Source organism: Somniosus microcephalus, chromosome 13 (assembly GCF_052327205.1).
Source record: "Somniosus microcephalus isolate GS21.2 chromosome 13, FLI_Smic_1.0, whole genome shotgun sequence".
In the NCBI taxonomy this organism is placed as follows: domain Eukaryota; kingdom Metazoa; phylum Chordata; class Chondrichthyes; order Squaliformes; family Somniosidae; genus Somniosus; species Somniosus microcephalus.
In genome coordinates, this window is record NC_140999.1 from 181,727,386 (window position 1) to 181,743,671 (window position 16,286).

The 16,286-nt window shown below is 46.9% G+C and overlaps 1 protein-coding gene across 3 annotated transcripts in view; it reads right to left on the minus strand.

The window, feature by feature from the left end:
• Nucleotides 1–5,639: 5,639 nt before the first annotated feature.
• The window catches only part of actr5 (actin related protein 5), a 47,492-nt gene continuing 36,845 nt past the window's right edge, over nucleotides 5,640–16,286 (minus strand). For 2 of the 3 annotated variants that reach the window (XM_086005730.1, XM_086005729.1), the window contains exon 9: nucleotides 10,762–11,090. In XM_086005730.1, coding sequence (XP_085861856.1) covers nucleotides 10,905–11,090 — 186 coding nt within the window. In that variant the 3' untranslated portion in view covers nucleotides 10,762–10,904. Of the gene's footprint in view, nucleotides 6,311–10,761; nucleotides 11,091–16,286 lie in introns of those variants that run through there. The other variant, XM_086005732.1, reaches the window with a different exon arrangement.

The window sequence follows — 16,286 nt, forward strand, 5'->3', positions numbered from 1 at the left end:
GCCTAGATACAACAGTGTGCAACAACAACAACGGTGAACAACAATAACAGTGGTTTACCACATTCACCCCTTGTTTAAAATTGAGTCCGGCGGGGTGAAGTGTACTAAAGGTTCGTGTAAGTAAGTCTATCAGGTGGCCTTGTATGCCGTCCTGAGCGTCGTGGTGGCGGCGGTGATGGTGCAGCATCCAACGTTGAATCTGGCGTCTCATTGAGTGGTTGGGTGGTCAATGACGGGTCCTGGGGCTGCGGCATGCTGTCTACCGGGGTTGTGTTGTGGGTAGTGGTGGATGGCAATGGTAGTGTTTCAGGGGCACCCGAAGGTGCGAGGTCTCATATGGGGACTGTGTCCTCCCGCAATGGTAGTGTTTCAGGGGCACCCGAAGGTGCGAGGTCTCGTATGGAGACTGTGTCATCCCGCCCGTCCGGGTACGCCACGTAAGCATACTGGGGGTTGGCGTAGAGGAGGCTCACCCTCTCGAGCAGGGGGTCTGTTTTATGGGACCTCACGTGCTTCCGCAGTAGGACGGGTCCTGGAGACGTCAGCCATGTCGGTAGCGAGGTCCCCGATGTGGACTTCCTGGGGAAAGTGAACATTTTTTCATGGGGGGTGGCATTGGTGGCCGTACAAAGCAGTGACTGAATGGAGTGGAGCGCCGCAGGGAGGACCTCCTGCCAGCGAGAGGTCGGAAGGCCCTTAGATTTTAAGTTTAAGAGGACGGCCTTCCAAACCGTCGCGTTCTCTCTTTCCACCTGGCCGTTCCCCCAGGGGTTGTAGCTGGTGGTTCTGCTTGTAGCAATACCTCTCGTGAGCAGGTACTGACGGAGTTCGTCACTCATAAAGGATGAGCCCTGGTCGCTATGGATATAGCTAGGGAAGCCGAACAAGGCGAAAAGGTCATTCAGACATTTAATGACCGTGGTACTAGTCATGTCTGGGCACGGGATGGCAAACGGGAAACGGGAGTACTCATCAATTATGTTGAGGAAGTACACGTTGCGGTCAGAGGAGGGGAGGGGCCCTTTAAAATCGACGCTCAGGCGCTCGAAGAGGCGAGTGGCCTTGATCAGGCTTGCTCTGTCTGGCCTATAAAAATGCGGTTTGCACTCGGCACAGATTTGGCAGTTCCTGGTCATGGTCCTGACCTCCTCGATGGAGTAGAGCAGGTTACGGGATTTGATGAAATGGAAGAACCTGGTGACCCCCGGGTGGCAGAGGTCATTGTGGAGGGTCTGCAGTCTATCAACCTGCGCGTTGGCGCATGTACCACGTGATAGGGCATCTGGGGGCTCATTGAGTTTCCCGGGCCGGTACAAGATATCGTAATTGTAGGTGGAGAGTTCAATTCTCCACCTCAAGATCTTGTCGTTCTTGATTTTGCCCCTCTGATTATTATTAAACATAAAAGCTACTGAACGCTGGTCAGTGAGCAGGGTAAATCGTTTTCCGGCCAGGTAATGCCTCCAATGTCGCACCGCTTCCACAATGGCCTGGGCCTCCTTTTCGACAGAGGAGTGTCGAATCTCGGGGCCCTGGAGGGTCCTTGAGAAAACGGCCACGGGTCTCCCCGCCTGGTTAAGGGTTGCAGCTAGGGTGAAGTCAGATGCGTCGCTCTCCACTTGGAAAGGGATGGACTCATCCACTGCGTGCATTGTGGCCTTCGCAATATCTTTTTTTATGAGAGTGAAGGCTGCACATGCCTCTGCAGTCAGGGGGAAGGAGGTGGACTTGATGAGGGGTCTGGCTTTGTCCGCATAGTTGGGCACCCACTGAGCATAGTACGAGAAAAACCCATGGCATCTCTTCAGTGCTTTTTGGCAGTGGGGGAGGGGGAGCTCCATAAGGGGGCGCATTCTGTCGGGGTCGGGGTCGATGACTCCGTTCTCCACTACGCAGCCAAGAATGGCGAGGCGCGTGATGCGAAACATACATTTGTCCTTGTTGTATGTTAGATTCAGCCGCTGGGCCGTACGGAGGAATTTCTCTAGGTTAACGTCATGGTCCTGCTGGTCGTGGCCGCAGATGGTGACGTTGTCTAGATAGGGGAAGGTGGCCTGCAGCGCGTTCTGGTCAACCATTCGGTCCATCTCCCTTTGGAAGACTGAAACCCCGTTGGTGACGCCGAAGGGGACTCGGAGGAAGTGGTAGAGACGACCGTCAGCTTCAAAAGCTGTGTACTGGCGGTCTTCAGCCCTGATGGGGAGCTGGTGGTATGCCGACTTCAGATCAATCGTCGAGAACACCCGGTATTGTGCTATCTGATTGACCATGTCAGATATACGGGGGAGTGGGTATGCATCTAACTGGGTGTAGCGATTGATCGTCTGGCTGTAGTCAATAACTAGGCGCTGTTTTTCGCCAGTCTTCACTACCACCACTTGTGCTCGCCATGGGCTAGTGCTACCCTCAATAATCCCTTCCTTCAGGAGTCTTGCTACTTCGGATTTAATGAAGCTCCTATCCACGGCACTGTACCGCCTGCTTTTGGTAGCGATGGGCTTACAGTCGCGGGTGAGGTTAGCGAACAAGGGGGGGGGGGCTTTAAGTGTGGAGAGGCTGCAAATGGTGCGCGGCGGGCGATTTAAAAGCTGCTGGCTGCAGACTGTGAGTGGGGGGAGGGGTCCGCCGTACGCTAATGTGACACTTTTAAGGTGGCACTGGAAATCCAACCCCAGTAGAACGGCAGCGCAGAGATGGGGCAGGACAAGAAGTTTAAAATTTTTGTATTCTGTGCCCCTTACTGAAAGGGTCACTACACAGTAGCCACCGACGTCTGCTGAATGTGATTTGGAAGCCATAGAGATCCGATGGCGCGTTGGCAGGACCGGGAGAGAGTAACTGCGCACCGTGTCGGGGTGGATAAAGCTCTCCATGCTCCCGCTGTCGAAAAGGCAGGTAGTGGCGCGGCCGTTTACCGTAATGTCCATCATGGACCTGGACAGTTGGTGAGGGAGAGTTTGGTCCAGCGTCACGGAGGCCAGCGTATGGTCGAGCGAGTCGCTGTGGTCGTCAGACGAGGCGGTGGTTGAGTCCGGGTCACCCGCGATTGGAGTTGGAGGCGTCCAAGATGGCGGACAAAATGGCTGCGCCCATGATCCCGATCCCCACGCGGCTGGAGGTGTCCAAGATGGCAGACAAGATGGCTGCCCCCACGGTTCACACGCGGCGCTGCTGGCGTTAGCGGTTTTACCTTTGCAGGCGCTGACGTAGTGTCCTTTCTTCCCGCAGCCAGAGCAGGTAGCGTTTTTCGCCGGGCAGCGTGCTCTGGGGTGTTTTGCCTGGCCACAAAAGTAACATTTCGGGCCCTTGGACATCGCTGCAGCAGTTGGTGCCGGGGGTCCCATGACCCAAGGTTGCGGCGTCCACGGTGCGGAGTGGTTAGGGGAGAATGCATCCATATTCCGGTGGGCCGCGTCTAGCGAGCGCGCGAGGGACACTGCCTTCTTCAGGTCGATTTCGCCCTTCTCCAGCAGTCTCTGCCGGGAGTAGTCAGATTTGAGGCCCGCAACGAAAGCATCTCGGATAAGTCCCTCCGCGTGTGTTGCGGCCGATACCTCTTTACAATCGCAGGCTCGGCCGAGTATCTGTAGTGCCCGTAGGAATGCCTCCAACGATTCCCCGGACTGCTGTTTGCGGGATCTCAGGAGGTGTCTGGCATAAACCGTATTTACCGGGCGTGTGTATTGTCCTTTTAGCAGATCGATAGCCGCCGTGTAGGTAGTCGCGTCCTGGATGAGCGTGTAGACTTGGTGGCCCACCTTGGAGGCCAGGATTTTTAGTTTGTTTCCATCTAGTGTCACGGCTGAGGCTTCCAGGTAAGCTTCGAAGCAACGCAGCCATTGTGCGAACTTGGTAGACGAACCCGCCTCTTGAGGGTCTAGGTCCAGGCATGTTGGTCTGAGGGCATGCAGCAGCGCCTGCTGCTCAGCGTTTGGTGCCGTCGTTTGCTGCAGCGCCTGCTGCTCAGCGTTTGGTGCCGTCGTTTCCTGCTGCTCAGCGTTTGGTGCCGACATTTTGTTTTTGTTAATAAAATTGATGCGCTATCAATTACTCATAAAAGACGGAGAGTTAGGAGAGTAACTAAAAGGCTTTTATTAACAAGGAACAGAGCATGCCTCTTGTGGTTGACTGGTTTCCAAGAAGGCAGGGGGCTGCAGAGCAGTCACCTTTATACCTGGGCCTGTGGGTGGAGCCAGGGGCGGAGCCAGCAGAGGCATGCCTAGATACAACAGTGTGCAACAACGGTGAACAACAATAACAGTGGTTTACCACACAGGTACAGCAAGCAATTGGGAAAGCAAATGGTATGTTGGCCTTTATTACAAGAGGGTTTGAGTATAAGAGTAAAGACGTCTTACTGCAATTATATAGGGCCCTGGTGAGACCACACCTGGAGTATTGTGTACAGTTTTGGTCTCCTTACCTATTGAAGGATATACTTGCCATAGAGGGAGTGCAACGAAGGTTCACCAGACTGGTTCCTGGGATGGGGGGATTGTCCTATGAGGAGAGATTGAGTAGACTAGGCCTATATTCTCTAGAGTTTAGAAGAATGAGAGGTGATCTCATTGAAACATACAAAATTCTTACAGGGGTTGACAGGGTAGATGCAGGGAGGCCGTTTCCCCTGGCTGGGGAGTCTAGAACCAGGGGTCACAGTCTCAGAATAAGGGGTCGGCCATTCAGGACTGAGATGAGGAGAAATTTCTTCACTCAGAGGGTGGTGAATCTTTGGAATTCTCTACCCCAGAGGGCTGTGGAGGCTCAGTTGTTGAGTATATTCAAGACAAGAGAGCGATAGATTTTTGAATATTAAGGGAATCAAGGAATATAGGGATAGTGCAGGAAAGTGGAGATGAGATAGATGATCAGCCATGATCTCATTGAATGGCTGAGCAGGCTCAAAGGGCCAAATGGCCTACACCTGCTCCTATTTCTTATGTTCTTAGATGTTTGATGTGAACATGCTAATTTTGTTTGTGTCTTGGGGGGACAGGAAGAGGAGAAATTAAAGCGAGGGAGATGGGGGCGGGGGCAGTGGCGCAAGAGAAGTTATTAAGTGGCATAAAACAAAATACATAGTAGGCCAGAAGGGAACGGAATGAAAAAACTCGATAAAGGTCTCTCTACCCATAACATTAACCTGTCTTTCTCTTTCAGATGCTGAGTGAGCTGTTGTTCCTTTGTAGCATTTTCTGTCTCTTGATTGCTCAGGGTTGGGTTGGGGGGGAGATTCATTTTGCATTTAAAAATTGATTGTTATAAATCTCATCATCATAAAGAAACTACTCATGAAATAACACTGGATGGCCAGCTGGTGGCGCCGTTGAAGGAGTATAAACACTCGGGCGTGGGCCCAGCTTGACCAGGGACATTTTGTAAGACAGGAACTAGTGAAGTACAACTAGACCTCCATGTTTTGAAACAAGTTGATTAAAGCCTTGCTTTACACTCAAACCAAGTGTGTAGTGAGTTTTATTACATCATTGATGGTCCTTTATTCTCAGGGGGGCAATGATTACAAGCTAGTTTCATAATCTGCTTCCACCCGCCTATCCCTCCTCCCTTTTCTGCCAATCTTCTGCCATCCTGGTGTGTTTGACCTCCCCACCCTCCCCTGCTGGTTCCACAGGTGCTAGGCACCCCCGATGCTTGTGCGAGCTATTTCTTCACATTTAAGCCACGACAGCAAGTACTGTCAAGCTATTGGCTGGGGAAGTGGAAGAGAGAAATGGTCCACATCAGATCCGAGTGTGACCTTGTCCTCAATCAACACCCACATGCTCACTTCCAGCAGGGGTTACGTGACAGCATCCAGGAGTAAGAACCCTGGCCGATTTTCTTTCCTGTTCCCATACCCAGATGCCAATGAGGCCAACGGTAGCAAGCCCTATTAGTGTGTCCGCTGAAATGATCTAACAGCATAGGAATCAAGCCTGATCTGTATGGTTCAGCTGTTCGTTACCTTAGCCCAGATGAGTCACAGGGGAAGTTTTGAGGTACTTTCCTTTAAAGGAAACTCCAAGTTCCGAATAACTTTGGACGAAGGATCACACAGACCTGAAACGTTGACACTGTTTCTCTCGCCAGAGATGCTGCCTGACCTGCCGAGTTATTTCCTGTTTATATTTCCAAATAACTTTTATATTGATTTGCTTTTTTTTCTCCCAAGTTACGTAATCTGCACAGCAACCACCTGTTTCACAGAGAATGTTTCCCACTTACTGAAGTAGTCATTAGCTGCTTCGGAGGGTGTTAGTAGCCTTGTGTCACCAAATGATTATGTGAGGAAGCTAGCTGCTGCTTCTGCCTGAAACAAATGGGAAACAGACAAGATAATAACAGCAACAACTTGGATTTATATAGCGCCTTTAACGTAGTAAAACGTCCCAAGGCGCTTCACAGGAGTGTTATAAGACAAAACATTTGGCACCGAACCACATAAGGAGAAATTAGGGCAGATGACTAAAATCTTGGTCAAAGAGGTAGGTTTTAAGGAGCGTCTTAAAGGAGGTAGAGAGGCGGAGAGGTTTAGGCAGCGAATTCCAGAGCTTAGGGCCTAGGCAACAGAAGGCACGGCCACCAAAGGTTAAGCAATTATAATCAGGGATGCTCAAGAGGGCAGAATTAGAGGAGCACAGATATCTCGGGGGGGGGGGGGTGGTTGCTGGAGGAGATTACAGAGAGGCGAGGCCATGGAGGGATTTGAAAAGAAGGATGAGAATTTTGAAATCGAGGCGTTGCTTAATCCGGGAGCCAATGAAGGTCAGCGAGCACAGGGGTGATGGGTGAACGGGACTTGGTGCGGGTTAGGACACAGGCAGCCGAGGTTTGGATGACCTCAAGTTTATGTAAGATAGAACGTTGGAGGTCTGCCAGGAGTGCGTTGGAATAGTCAAGTCTAGAGGTAACAAAGGCATGGATGAGGGTTCAGCAGCGGATGCGCTGAGGCAAGGGCGGAGAGGCTTTCATTTAACTTTGGGTATTTTTCTGCAGTCTCGCTGATTTTGTTTCAAGATATATAAAAGCTGCACCATTTCACGATATCAGATATAAAGATCGGCCACTTTACATTTTCCACAGTGAATCAATCGAAAATATAATCAATTTCACTGTTAGCATTAGCTCCAACTCTCAAGAAAAAAATTGAGGTAAGAATAAAGGGAGGAAAGATTTCCACTTTTGTAGCAAAATCATAAAATAAGTGCATCATGCAAGTGGTTGTGATTTTGCTGTAAACAACAATCTGAAATATACCCCAAGGTTGGGCATTGGTCACCACACCCGATAATTTCACCGAAACATACATTTCTTAAAATTCTGTAGAATTTATTGCAAACTTTTTTTTCCCCTCCGCCAGTGATTAAAGAGAAAGTGGGGTCTGTGTGCTGTGGCCCAGCCTGTGCTTGAATCCCCAGAACCACCAGTTGCTCAGCTATTTCAGCCAGTTTTGATCAAATGATTGCTCCCTCGGAAAGTTATCCACTTTGACAATTATTTTCATAATGTTTAGGGGGGGGGGGGGGAGCGGGGGCGGGGGGTGAAATAATGAAGCTAAACATATACTGGCCTGGAATTTCCTGCATATTTGAGCACAGGTAACATTCGCACCATGCAAGTGCCAGGCAATGACTATCTCTAACAAGCAAGAATCTAACCATCGCCCCTTGACATTCAACGACATTACCATCGCCGAATCCCACACCATCAATATCTTGGTGGGTCACCATTGACCAGAAACTTAACTGGACCAGCCACATAAATACAGTGGCAACAAGAGGTCAGAGGCTGGGTATTCGGCGGCGAGTGTCTCACCTCCTGACTCCCCAAAGCCTTTCCACCATCTAATCAGTGTATTGCGCATTCTGAAGACAAGCTTCTGAATAACTTCGGCCAGCAGCAGAAGAGGTACAAGCTGTCAAAATGGACAATTTTCACTCCCAGTAGCCATATCTATTCTCTTACTTCACTCTTCTGCCAAAGTCTTCTTTTGATGTATTTGCTATGACAGAGCTTGAATCCCAAATGTACTCAGCCTGTAAGATTTCCAATAATTCTGACACGTTATAAAAATCAAGCTGTTCAAGCTTTTTCCCTCGGGGGCAGGAATTACTCTACCATATGTTTCTTTTGTTCCTGTTTCTTTCATGATATTTTTTTTTACAAAAATTTCATCTCTCATTCATGAAAGGAATGGGTTTGATGTGACAACAGATAAATTACCTAGCGCCTCAGTTGGTAGCACTCACACCTCCCGAGTCAGAAGGTTGTGGGTTCAAGACCTACTCCAGAGACTTAAGCACAAAATCTGGGCTTGGCACTCCAGTGCACTACTGAGGAATGAGACGTTAAACCGCAGCCCCGTCTGCTGTCTCAGGTGGACATAAAAGGTCGCATGGCACTATTTCATAGAAGAGCAGGGGAGCTCTCCCTGGTGTCCTGGGCCAATATTTATCCCTCAATCATCATCACCAAAAGCAGATTATCTGGTCATTATCACATTGGTTTGTGGGACCATGCTGTGCGCAAATTGGCTGCCGCGTTTTCTACATTACAACAGTGACTACAGTTCAAAAAGTACCTCATTGGCTGTAGAGTGCATTAGGACAACCTGAAGTTGTGAAAAGCACTATATAAATGCAAGTCTTTCTTCTTTTACTTGGTAGGGTCTTCATTCTTTGACACACTGTAGGGTTACGGCCTAGTTTCTGGGGAAAAGTACATGCTAAACACAAATGAAAAAGTTGCTTAAGGCACTATTTACCCTCCCTCCCAGCCCATTAAAATCGGCCTTCACCACCCTTCCTCAAAAAGCCCGTCTTCCACCCATCCATCCTCTCCATCCATTGTACCAATTTCTAATTGCCTTTTCTTTTCCACGGTCTCTATGACAACAGTTAGGAGTACAAAGCACCTCATAAGTTAGAGAGTGGAAAATCAAGTCAGTGTTTCAGCCCCGGATTACTCTCTGAAAAATATGTTTGTGGTACACTCGCTGTCTAGGCTCATGCATGAAGAATTGCCACTTGGGAACCAACAGGCTGCTGGTAGTACAAAATGTGCCCCAGAGAAAGCCAGTGCTTTTGAGAAAATGAGAAGAAATAAACCTTTATAAAACACTGGTTCGGCCTCAACTGGAGTATTATGTTCAATTCTGGGCACCGCACTTTAGGAAGGATGTGAAGGCCTTAGAGAGGGTGCAGAAAAGATTTACAAGAATGATTCCAGGGATGAGGGATTTCAGTTACGTGGATAGACAAGAGAAGCTGGGGTTGTTCTCCTTGGAGCAGAGAAGGTTGAGAGGTGATTTGATAAGAGATGTTCAAAATCATGATGCGTCTAGACAGAGTAGATAAAGAGAAGCTGTTCCCATTGGCGGAAGGGTCGAGAACCAGAGGACACAGATTTAAGGTGACTGGCAAAAGAACCAAAGGTGACATGAGGAAAAACCTTTTTACTCAGTGAGTGGTTAGGATCTGGAATGCACTGCCTGAAAGGGTGGTGGAGGCAGATTTAATTGTGGCTTTCAAACGGGAATTGGATAAGTACCTGAAGGAAAAAAAATTGCAGGGCTACGGGGAAAGGGCGGGGGAGTGGGACTAGCTAAAGTGCTCTTGCAGAGAGCTGGCACGGGCTCGACGGGCTGAATGGCCTCCTTCTGTGCTGTAACCATTCTATGATTCTATAAATCAAAAAATTTTAATGCATGAAATAAACACAACCATAAATATTTGGGACTTGCACTCTACGTAAGCATTGCTGAATAGGAACATTTTTGTGATGCTGATAGCTCTGTAAAGGCTAACTATATTGTGTCTCTTACAAAGAGGGATTACTACAGTAAATTATATTCAAAATGGGAGGTGAATCTTAACAAAATATCTAAAGCATGCCTTTTGGTTTGAAGTTTGGGTATGAAGCTCCAGTTTCCCCATCTTTAAATGTGATGGGCTCTGGCTACATGTATCGCGAACCTTCAGAACCGTGCCAAGAGCTAGAGATAAACGATCAATGCAGTGGCTGAACAATTTTGTAAGTAATTAAAGTTTCCCGAGTGGCAGTGTGAGCTTGTGGCTCATGAATCACAACGCCGGGGAAGGGGGAGGGAGAGTATCCAAGGCTTCAGTGCTGGGGTCACTCATCGTGCAAACATGCTTGGCTTCAGCTGGGTGAGTTTCATCCGTCCTTGGCCCTTGTTGCGAAAAACGGCGATAGTGACGAGTTCCATCCAGTGAGAAGGGGGGAGAAAAAAAGCAGGAACGTATCATTTTTCCTATCCTGCTCAAACTATCTCTCCTCTTGTACGATAGCAAAATACTGCGGATGCTGGAAATCCGAAATAACAACAGAAAATGTTGGAAAAACTCTGCAGGCCAGGCAGCATCTGTGGAGAGAGAAATAGAGTCAACGTTTCAGGTTGAAACCCTTCGTCAGGACTGAAAAAACACAGGAAATGACAGATTAAAAGGTCAGTTTGGGGGCTTCTTTCATCCCCATTTCCCAGCCCCCAAACTGGCCTTTTATAATCCATTTCATTTCCTGTGTTTTTTCAGTCCTGATGAAGGGTTTCGACCTGAAACGTTAACTCTGTTTCTCTCTCCACGGATGTTGCCTGGCCTGCGGAGTTTTTCCAGCATTTTCTGTTGTTATTTTTATATCTCCTCTTGGTTGGTCTAAGTAGTGGCACTGAATCCTGAATCATGGAATGTCTCACATTCCTGATGATGTACTGGAGGTAGACAACTTGCAAGAGGAGAACAGTATCATTAAAAAAAAACATTTATTTTGTACACTCTCCAATATACTCAAAAGTTTGAATCTTTTCATCAATTCAGAATAGACGTCTTTCTTTTTTCCTGCAAAAGAAAGGTCAAGAACTGACTGTGTCCCAGACGTCAGCGCACTTAAGTTGGTTTCATAAGGCTCATTGGCACGTAAACATTTGAAGCAGCATGTTCACTTAAGTATTCTCCTCCCTTCTCTTCATAGTCAGCCAAAGTTATCCAGCCCTCAGCTCGATCCTTGTACTCGACAGCCCAATCACGTGCCCCAAACCAGCTATCCAGAACAGGATTGGAAGCCATGGCCACCTGAAAGACATGAGGGTCCCATATCAATACACAACATTTCTGCTTGTTAATCCCAGTACAGAAGTGTCTTCAAGGAGAAAGGTAACTTTAGAAGTACTAATTAATGGTGATATCAGGTCACCTCTGTCATAAATCGCAACTTCTACAAGAAGTAACTCAGGAAGTACTACTGAACGGCCAGCTGAGGGCGCTGCCCCAGGAGTATAAATACTCGGGCGTGGGCCCACCTTGGCCAGAGACAGTCTGGAAACAGGAAGCTAGTGACTACTAACTAGACCTCCATGTTATGTTACAAGTCGATTAAAGCCTTGCTTTATGTACAACCAAGTGCGTAGTGAGTCTTTATTACGTCAACCTCCATGGATTTTGTTTTCAGAAGATAAAACCGAACTTGGATGTCCAAGTGTTTGAGATGATCGCTTTTTAATTCTGAAGACTTGAGTTCCAAACTTGCCCATAATGATGGAACGGAAGCCTCATCCCTCTGCTTGTTGTTAGGCTTTTAAGAAAGGGGTCTGGGATCGTCTGAACGTAGTTCCTAGTTGTGCCTCGTAAGTCAACAATAAATTGGCAAGCTCAATCATACCCAGGAGTGGTTGGTGCAGAGGCTGAGCACAATTATTGTATAACTGTTCCATTCCCAACTACTAAAATCCCCCATCTTGATTAGCACAAAAAAAATCACCCTCTTCTCAACCAAAAAAACCTGTTAATGAGCGCTGTTGTACCACCCGATCAGAAGTTCAATGCATCGTGCCACAGAGGACACAGATACATGTTCCTGGTCTCAATCATGCTGCTAACAGAGATCAGTCAAAAACCTGGCCACACCGCGGAAGAAAGGCGCTGAGTGGAAACAAGTGGCATTCCAACAGCAAGGAAGAGGGAAAACAGAGGTACCCGTTATCCTGAGATGCTCTCGTGTATTTTCTGGTGGCCAGCTATACAGACATAGGCATAGCTCTTGAAGCCTGTTCTCTCGGCTGGTGAAAATGCATAGACAAAAGGGCAGTAAAATCCTCCTGTGGAGATCTACATACCTTCCATTTTTATTGTGCAAATGTTCACCAAGCGCTTGGTAGCCACATCATAGAAATAGATACAAGTGATTGGCTAGGCCCAGCTGTTCTTTTTCACCACAGCCACTGAACCTCGTTTATCCCCATTGTAACTCAAAGTCTCCAGTTCCCATGCAATCCATACCCTATCCTGCTCAACTTCAGCCAAACTAGAGCGAGGAAAATTTTTCTATAAACAAAAAGAAAAAGCTGCAACGGTACATAAAGTGTTAATGCTGAGGAGGGAGTTACTGTGTGGAGATATTGTCCTATGTGTCATAGCAAGGAGGCTAATAGTTAAACATGAAGTCAAAGTCTATACTGAGCCTATGATTAAAAGTACAATACTACTAAAAATGAGTTAACATTTAGAAACTGGTTAAAGGTTTGTGTTCAGTGGGTGGAACGAATTATGCTCCTGATCAGGTGCACACACAGGAAAAGTATTCCCTTTCGTAAAAGAGGCAAATGTAAAAGCAGCAGGTATACTTCAAGCTAATAGCCTTAGTAATCGTTGTGATTAATTGCTGCTTAGCCTGTGAAACGGGTGTGTGCTGGCTGGCATCAGTATCATCCCATGAAGATTGTTATTGTCAGAGTGAAAAGTTACTCATAACGTTGTGGTCCCATAGCGTCTATCCAAGTATACAATCTCATTTAACTCTTCAAAGAGGAGCGGGAAGTTTTATTCATTTTTTAAAATGGGATCAGGGTGTCGCTGGCAAGGCCAGCATTTATTGCCCATCCCTAATTGCCCTTGAGAAGGTGGTGGTGAGCCGCCTTCTTGAACCGCTGCAGTCCGTGTGGTGAAGGTACTCCCACAATGCTGTTAGGGAGGGAGTTCCAGGATTTTGACCCAACGACAATGAAGGATCGGCGATATACTTCCAAGTCAGGATGGTGTGTGACTTGGAGGTGGTGGTGTTCCCATGCCCCTGCTGCCCTTGTCCTTCTAGGTGGAAGAAGTCGCGGGTTTGGGAGGTGCTGCCGAAGAAGCCTTGGCGAGTTGCTGCAGTGCATCTTGTAGATGGTACACACTACAGCCACGGTACGCTGGTGGTGGAGGGAGTGGATGTTTAAGGTGGTGGATGGGGTGCCAATCAAGCGGGCTACTTTGTCCTGGATGGTGTCGAGTTTCTTGAGTGTTCCAGCACACTCCTTACTTGTGCCTTGTAGATGCCTTGTGGAAAGGCTTTGGGGAGTCAGGAGGTGAGACACTCGCCATAGAATACCTAGCCTCTGACCTGCTCTTGTTGACACAGTATTTGTGTGGCTGGTCCAGTTAAGTTTCTGGTCAACGGTGACCCCCAGGATGTTGATGGTGGGGGATTCGACGATGGTAATGCCGTTGAATGTCAAGGGGCGGTGGTTAGACTCTCGCTTGTTGGAGATGGTCATTGTCTGGCACTTCTGTGGTTCTCCCAGTGTCCTGGCCTGCATTCCTCCTTCAATCAATTCCATCAAATTCAAATTAACTGGTCATTCATCTCATCTTTGTAGGACCTTTCTGTATGCAAATTGGTTGCCAACTTTGTCTCCAATAACAGCGACTACACCTGAAAAATAATTAATTGGCTGCGAGTGCTTTGGGGCATCCTGAAGATGTGATAAGATGCGATATAAAAGCAAGTTCTTTCTTTTTTATGTACAACAGTCAAACATGAATAATTTACCACAACAATAAAAACAGAAAATGCTGGAAATGCTCAGCAGGTCAGGCAGCATCTGTAGCGAGAGAAACAGAGTTAACGATTCGGGTTGATGAGCTTTCGTCAGAGCTGGTGAAAAGGTCATCGACCTGAAACATTAACTCTCCGCTGACGCGGCCTGACCTGCTGAGTATTTCCAGCAATTTCTGTTTTTATTTCAGATTTCCAGCATCCGCAGTATTTTGCTTTTGTAATAATTTACCACGAGTGGCTACTGAAGCCCAGCCAACTGCAACATTTAAGAGGGAATTATATAAAAATTCAAGGAAAAATATTTCTAAAAGAGTGTAGGGAAGGAGCAGGGAAGTGGAGTTATAGTAGCAGCTCCAAAGTAGGGCTGAAACCAGCACGGGTACTTCCTTCTGTGCTAAAATGTCAATGATCTATGAATAATAACTTAGTACTGTATAAATATTCTTGGATCTGAGCCCAATGCACACTAAAATTTTTTGAAGACTGGACTTCAGGTGAAACCAAGTACCTCTGGATTAGACTACAGATTATACACACATATATTATCCATTATTCCAGAATGGATTTTCAGACCTATGTCAGTTGGGGAAAATCTATTAAAGTTGTCAGATCTGTGGATTTCTGAAAAAAGCACAGGTGAATTCTCCAGCAATCTATACAAGGCCCCTTAACCCCCACGCTAATCAAAGATTCATTTTTGTTTTACATTTTCCAATACAGGCAAGCTGAAAAACAAAATAATACAACAGTTCACAAATATGCTTTATTTTTAATCCTTCATGCTTTCCTTCTCTTGTTCTTTGTAGCTCTCCCCGATCCCACTGACTAGCTAAAAGGCAGAATTAATTCTTCATGAATTTCTGTATGTGAAGCTTTTGAAAATCAATGGTCGTTGAATTAAGCAGAAAGACTTGCATTTATATAGCGCCTTTCAAGACCACCAGACATCCCAAAGCGCTTTGCAGACAATGAAGTAATTTTGGAAGTGGAGTCACTGTTGTAATGTGGGAAACGCAGCAGCCAATCTGCACACAGCAAGCTCCCACAAACAGCAATGGGATAATGGCCAGATAATCTGTTTTAGTGATGTTGGCTGAGGGATAAATATTGGCCAGGTCACCGGGGAGAACTCCCCTGCTCTTCTTCGAAATAGTACCATGGGATCTTCTACTTCCACCTGAGAGAGCAGACGGCACCTCCGACAGTGCAGCACTCCCTCAGCACTGCACGGGAATGTCAGCCTAGATTTTTGTGCACATAGAAACAGAGAAGATAGGAGCAGGAGTAGGCCATTCGGCCCTTCGAGCCTGCTCCGCCATTCAACGAGATCATGGCTGATCATCCAAACCCTAGCACCCGGTCCCTACACCGACAGCCATCCCACCCAAGCCCTATCCCTGTAACCCCGTAACCCCACGTATTTAATCCCCCCTAACACTAAGGGCCAATTTTTATCATGGCCAATCAACCTAACCCGCACATCTTTGGACTGTGGGAGGAAACCGGAGCACCCGGAGGAAACCCACGCAAACACGGGGAGAATGTGCAAACTCCACACAGACAGTCACCCAAGGCCGGATTTGAACCCGGGTCCCTGTATTGATTTCCTTGTGGGTTCAATGATGAGACATTTATATAAAAGAGAATAACTTTTAATCTAAGGTTTGTTCAAGAATTCATACAGCTTTTCAGGAGACCATGCTGCTTCAGCTGCAGCCAAAATGAAACTGAAACTCTCAGCCTGCTTGTCTGTGTCACATGACCTCTGCTGCTCAGGCACAAGCAATCAAACACAGACAAGTATGCTGTAAGGCATAAGTAATCAAACACAGACAAATATCATCACTATTTGCTGATATCATTACATCTCCCTTTCTTAAAACAAAAGTATTTTACTTTTAACTAACATGTTTTCTTTGTATTAATCTGCATTTTAACTGTAACATTTAATGAACTTACATTATCATGATCAAGGTTTTTTACCCTTGCTTTGTGTGTTCACATGAAATATGTCAATACACTAGAACTTGAAGAAAGAATAAGATAACATTACTTCCTTCTATAACAATAGTCCTTAAATTTGCTCAATGAGTCTCTCAGGAGGCTTCACGTGTCTTGAGGATTTTCTGATTGATTGTCCTTGAATCTGAGTTGTTGCCTCAGATGATTGGTTCTCAGCTGTGTGATCCGGTTGTTCAACAGTATCAGTCTCTTGACCTGCTGTGTGATCAGGTTGTTCAACAGTATCAGTCTTTTGACCTGCTGTGGCTGGTTCCATGAGAAGATCTCGACGATTTCTTCTCAGAACAGCACCCTCATCTGTCTGAATGGTGTATGATCTTGGTTGAACTTCACTCAGGACAGTTCCCTTCTCCATCCATGTGTTTGTTTTGTCTTTGAACCTTACTTGGTCACCAGTGTGGAGTTCAGGTAGGTTTTGTGTTCCTCTGTCATAA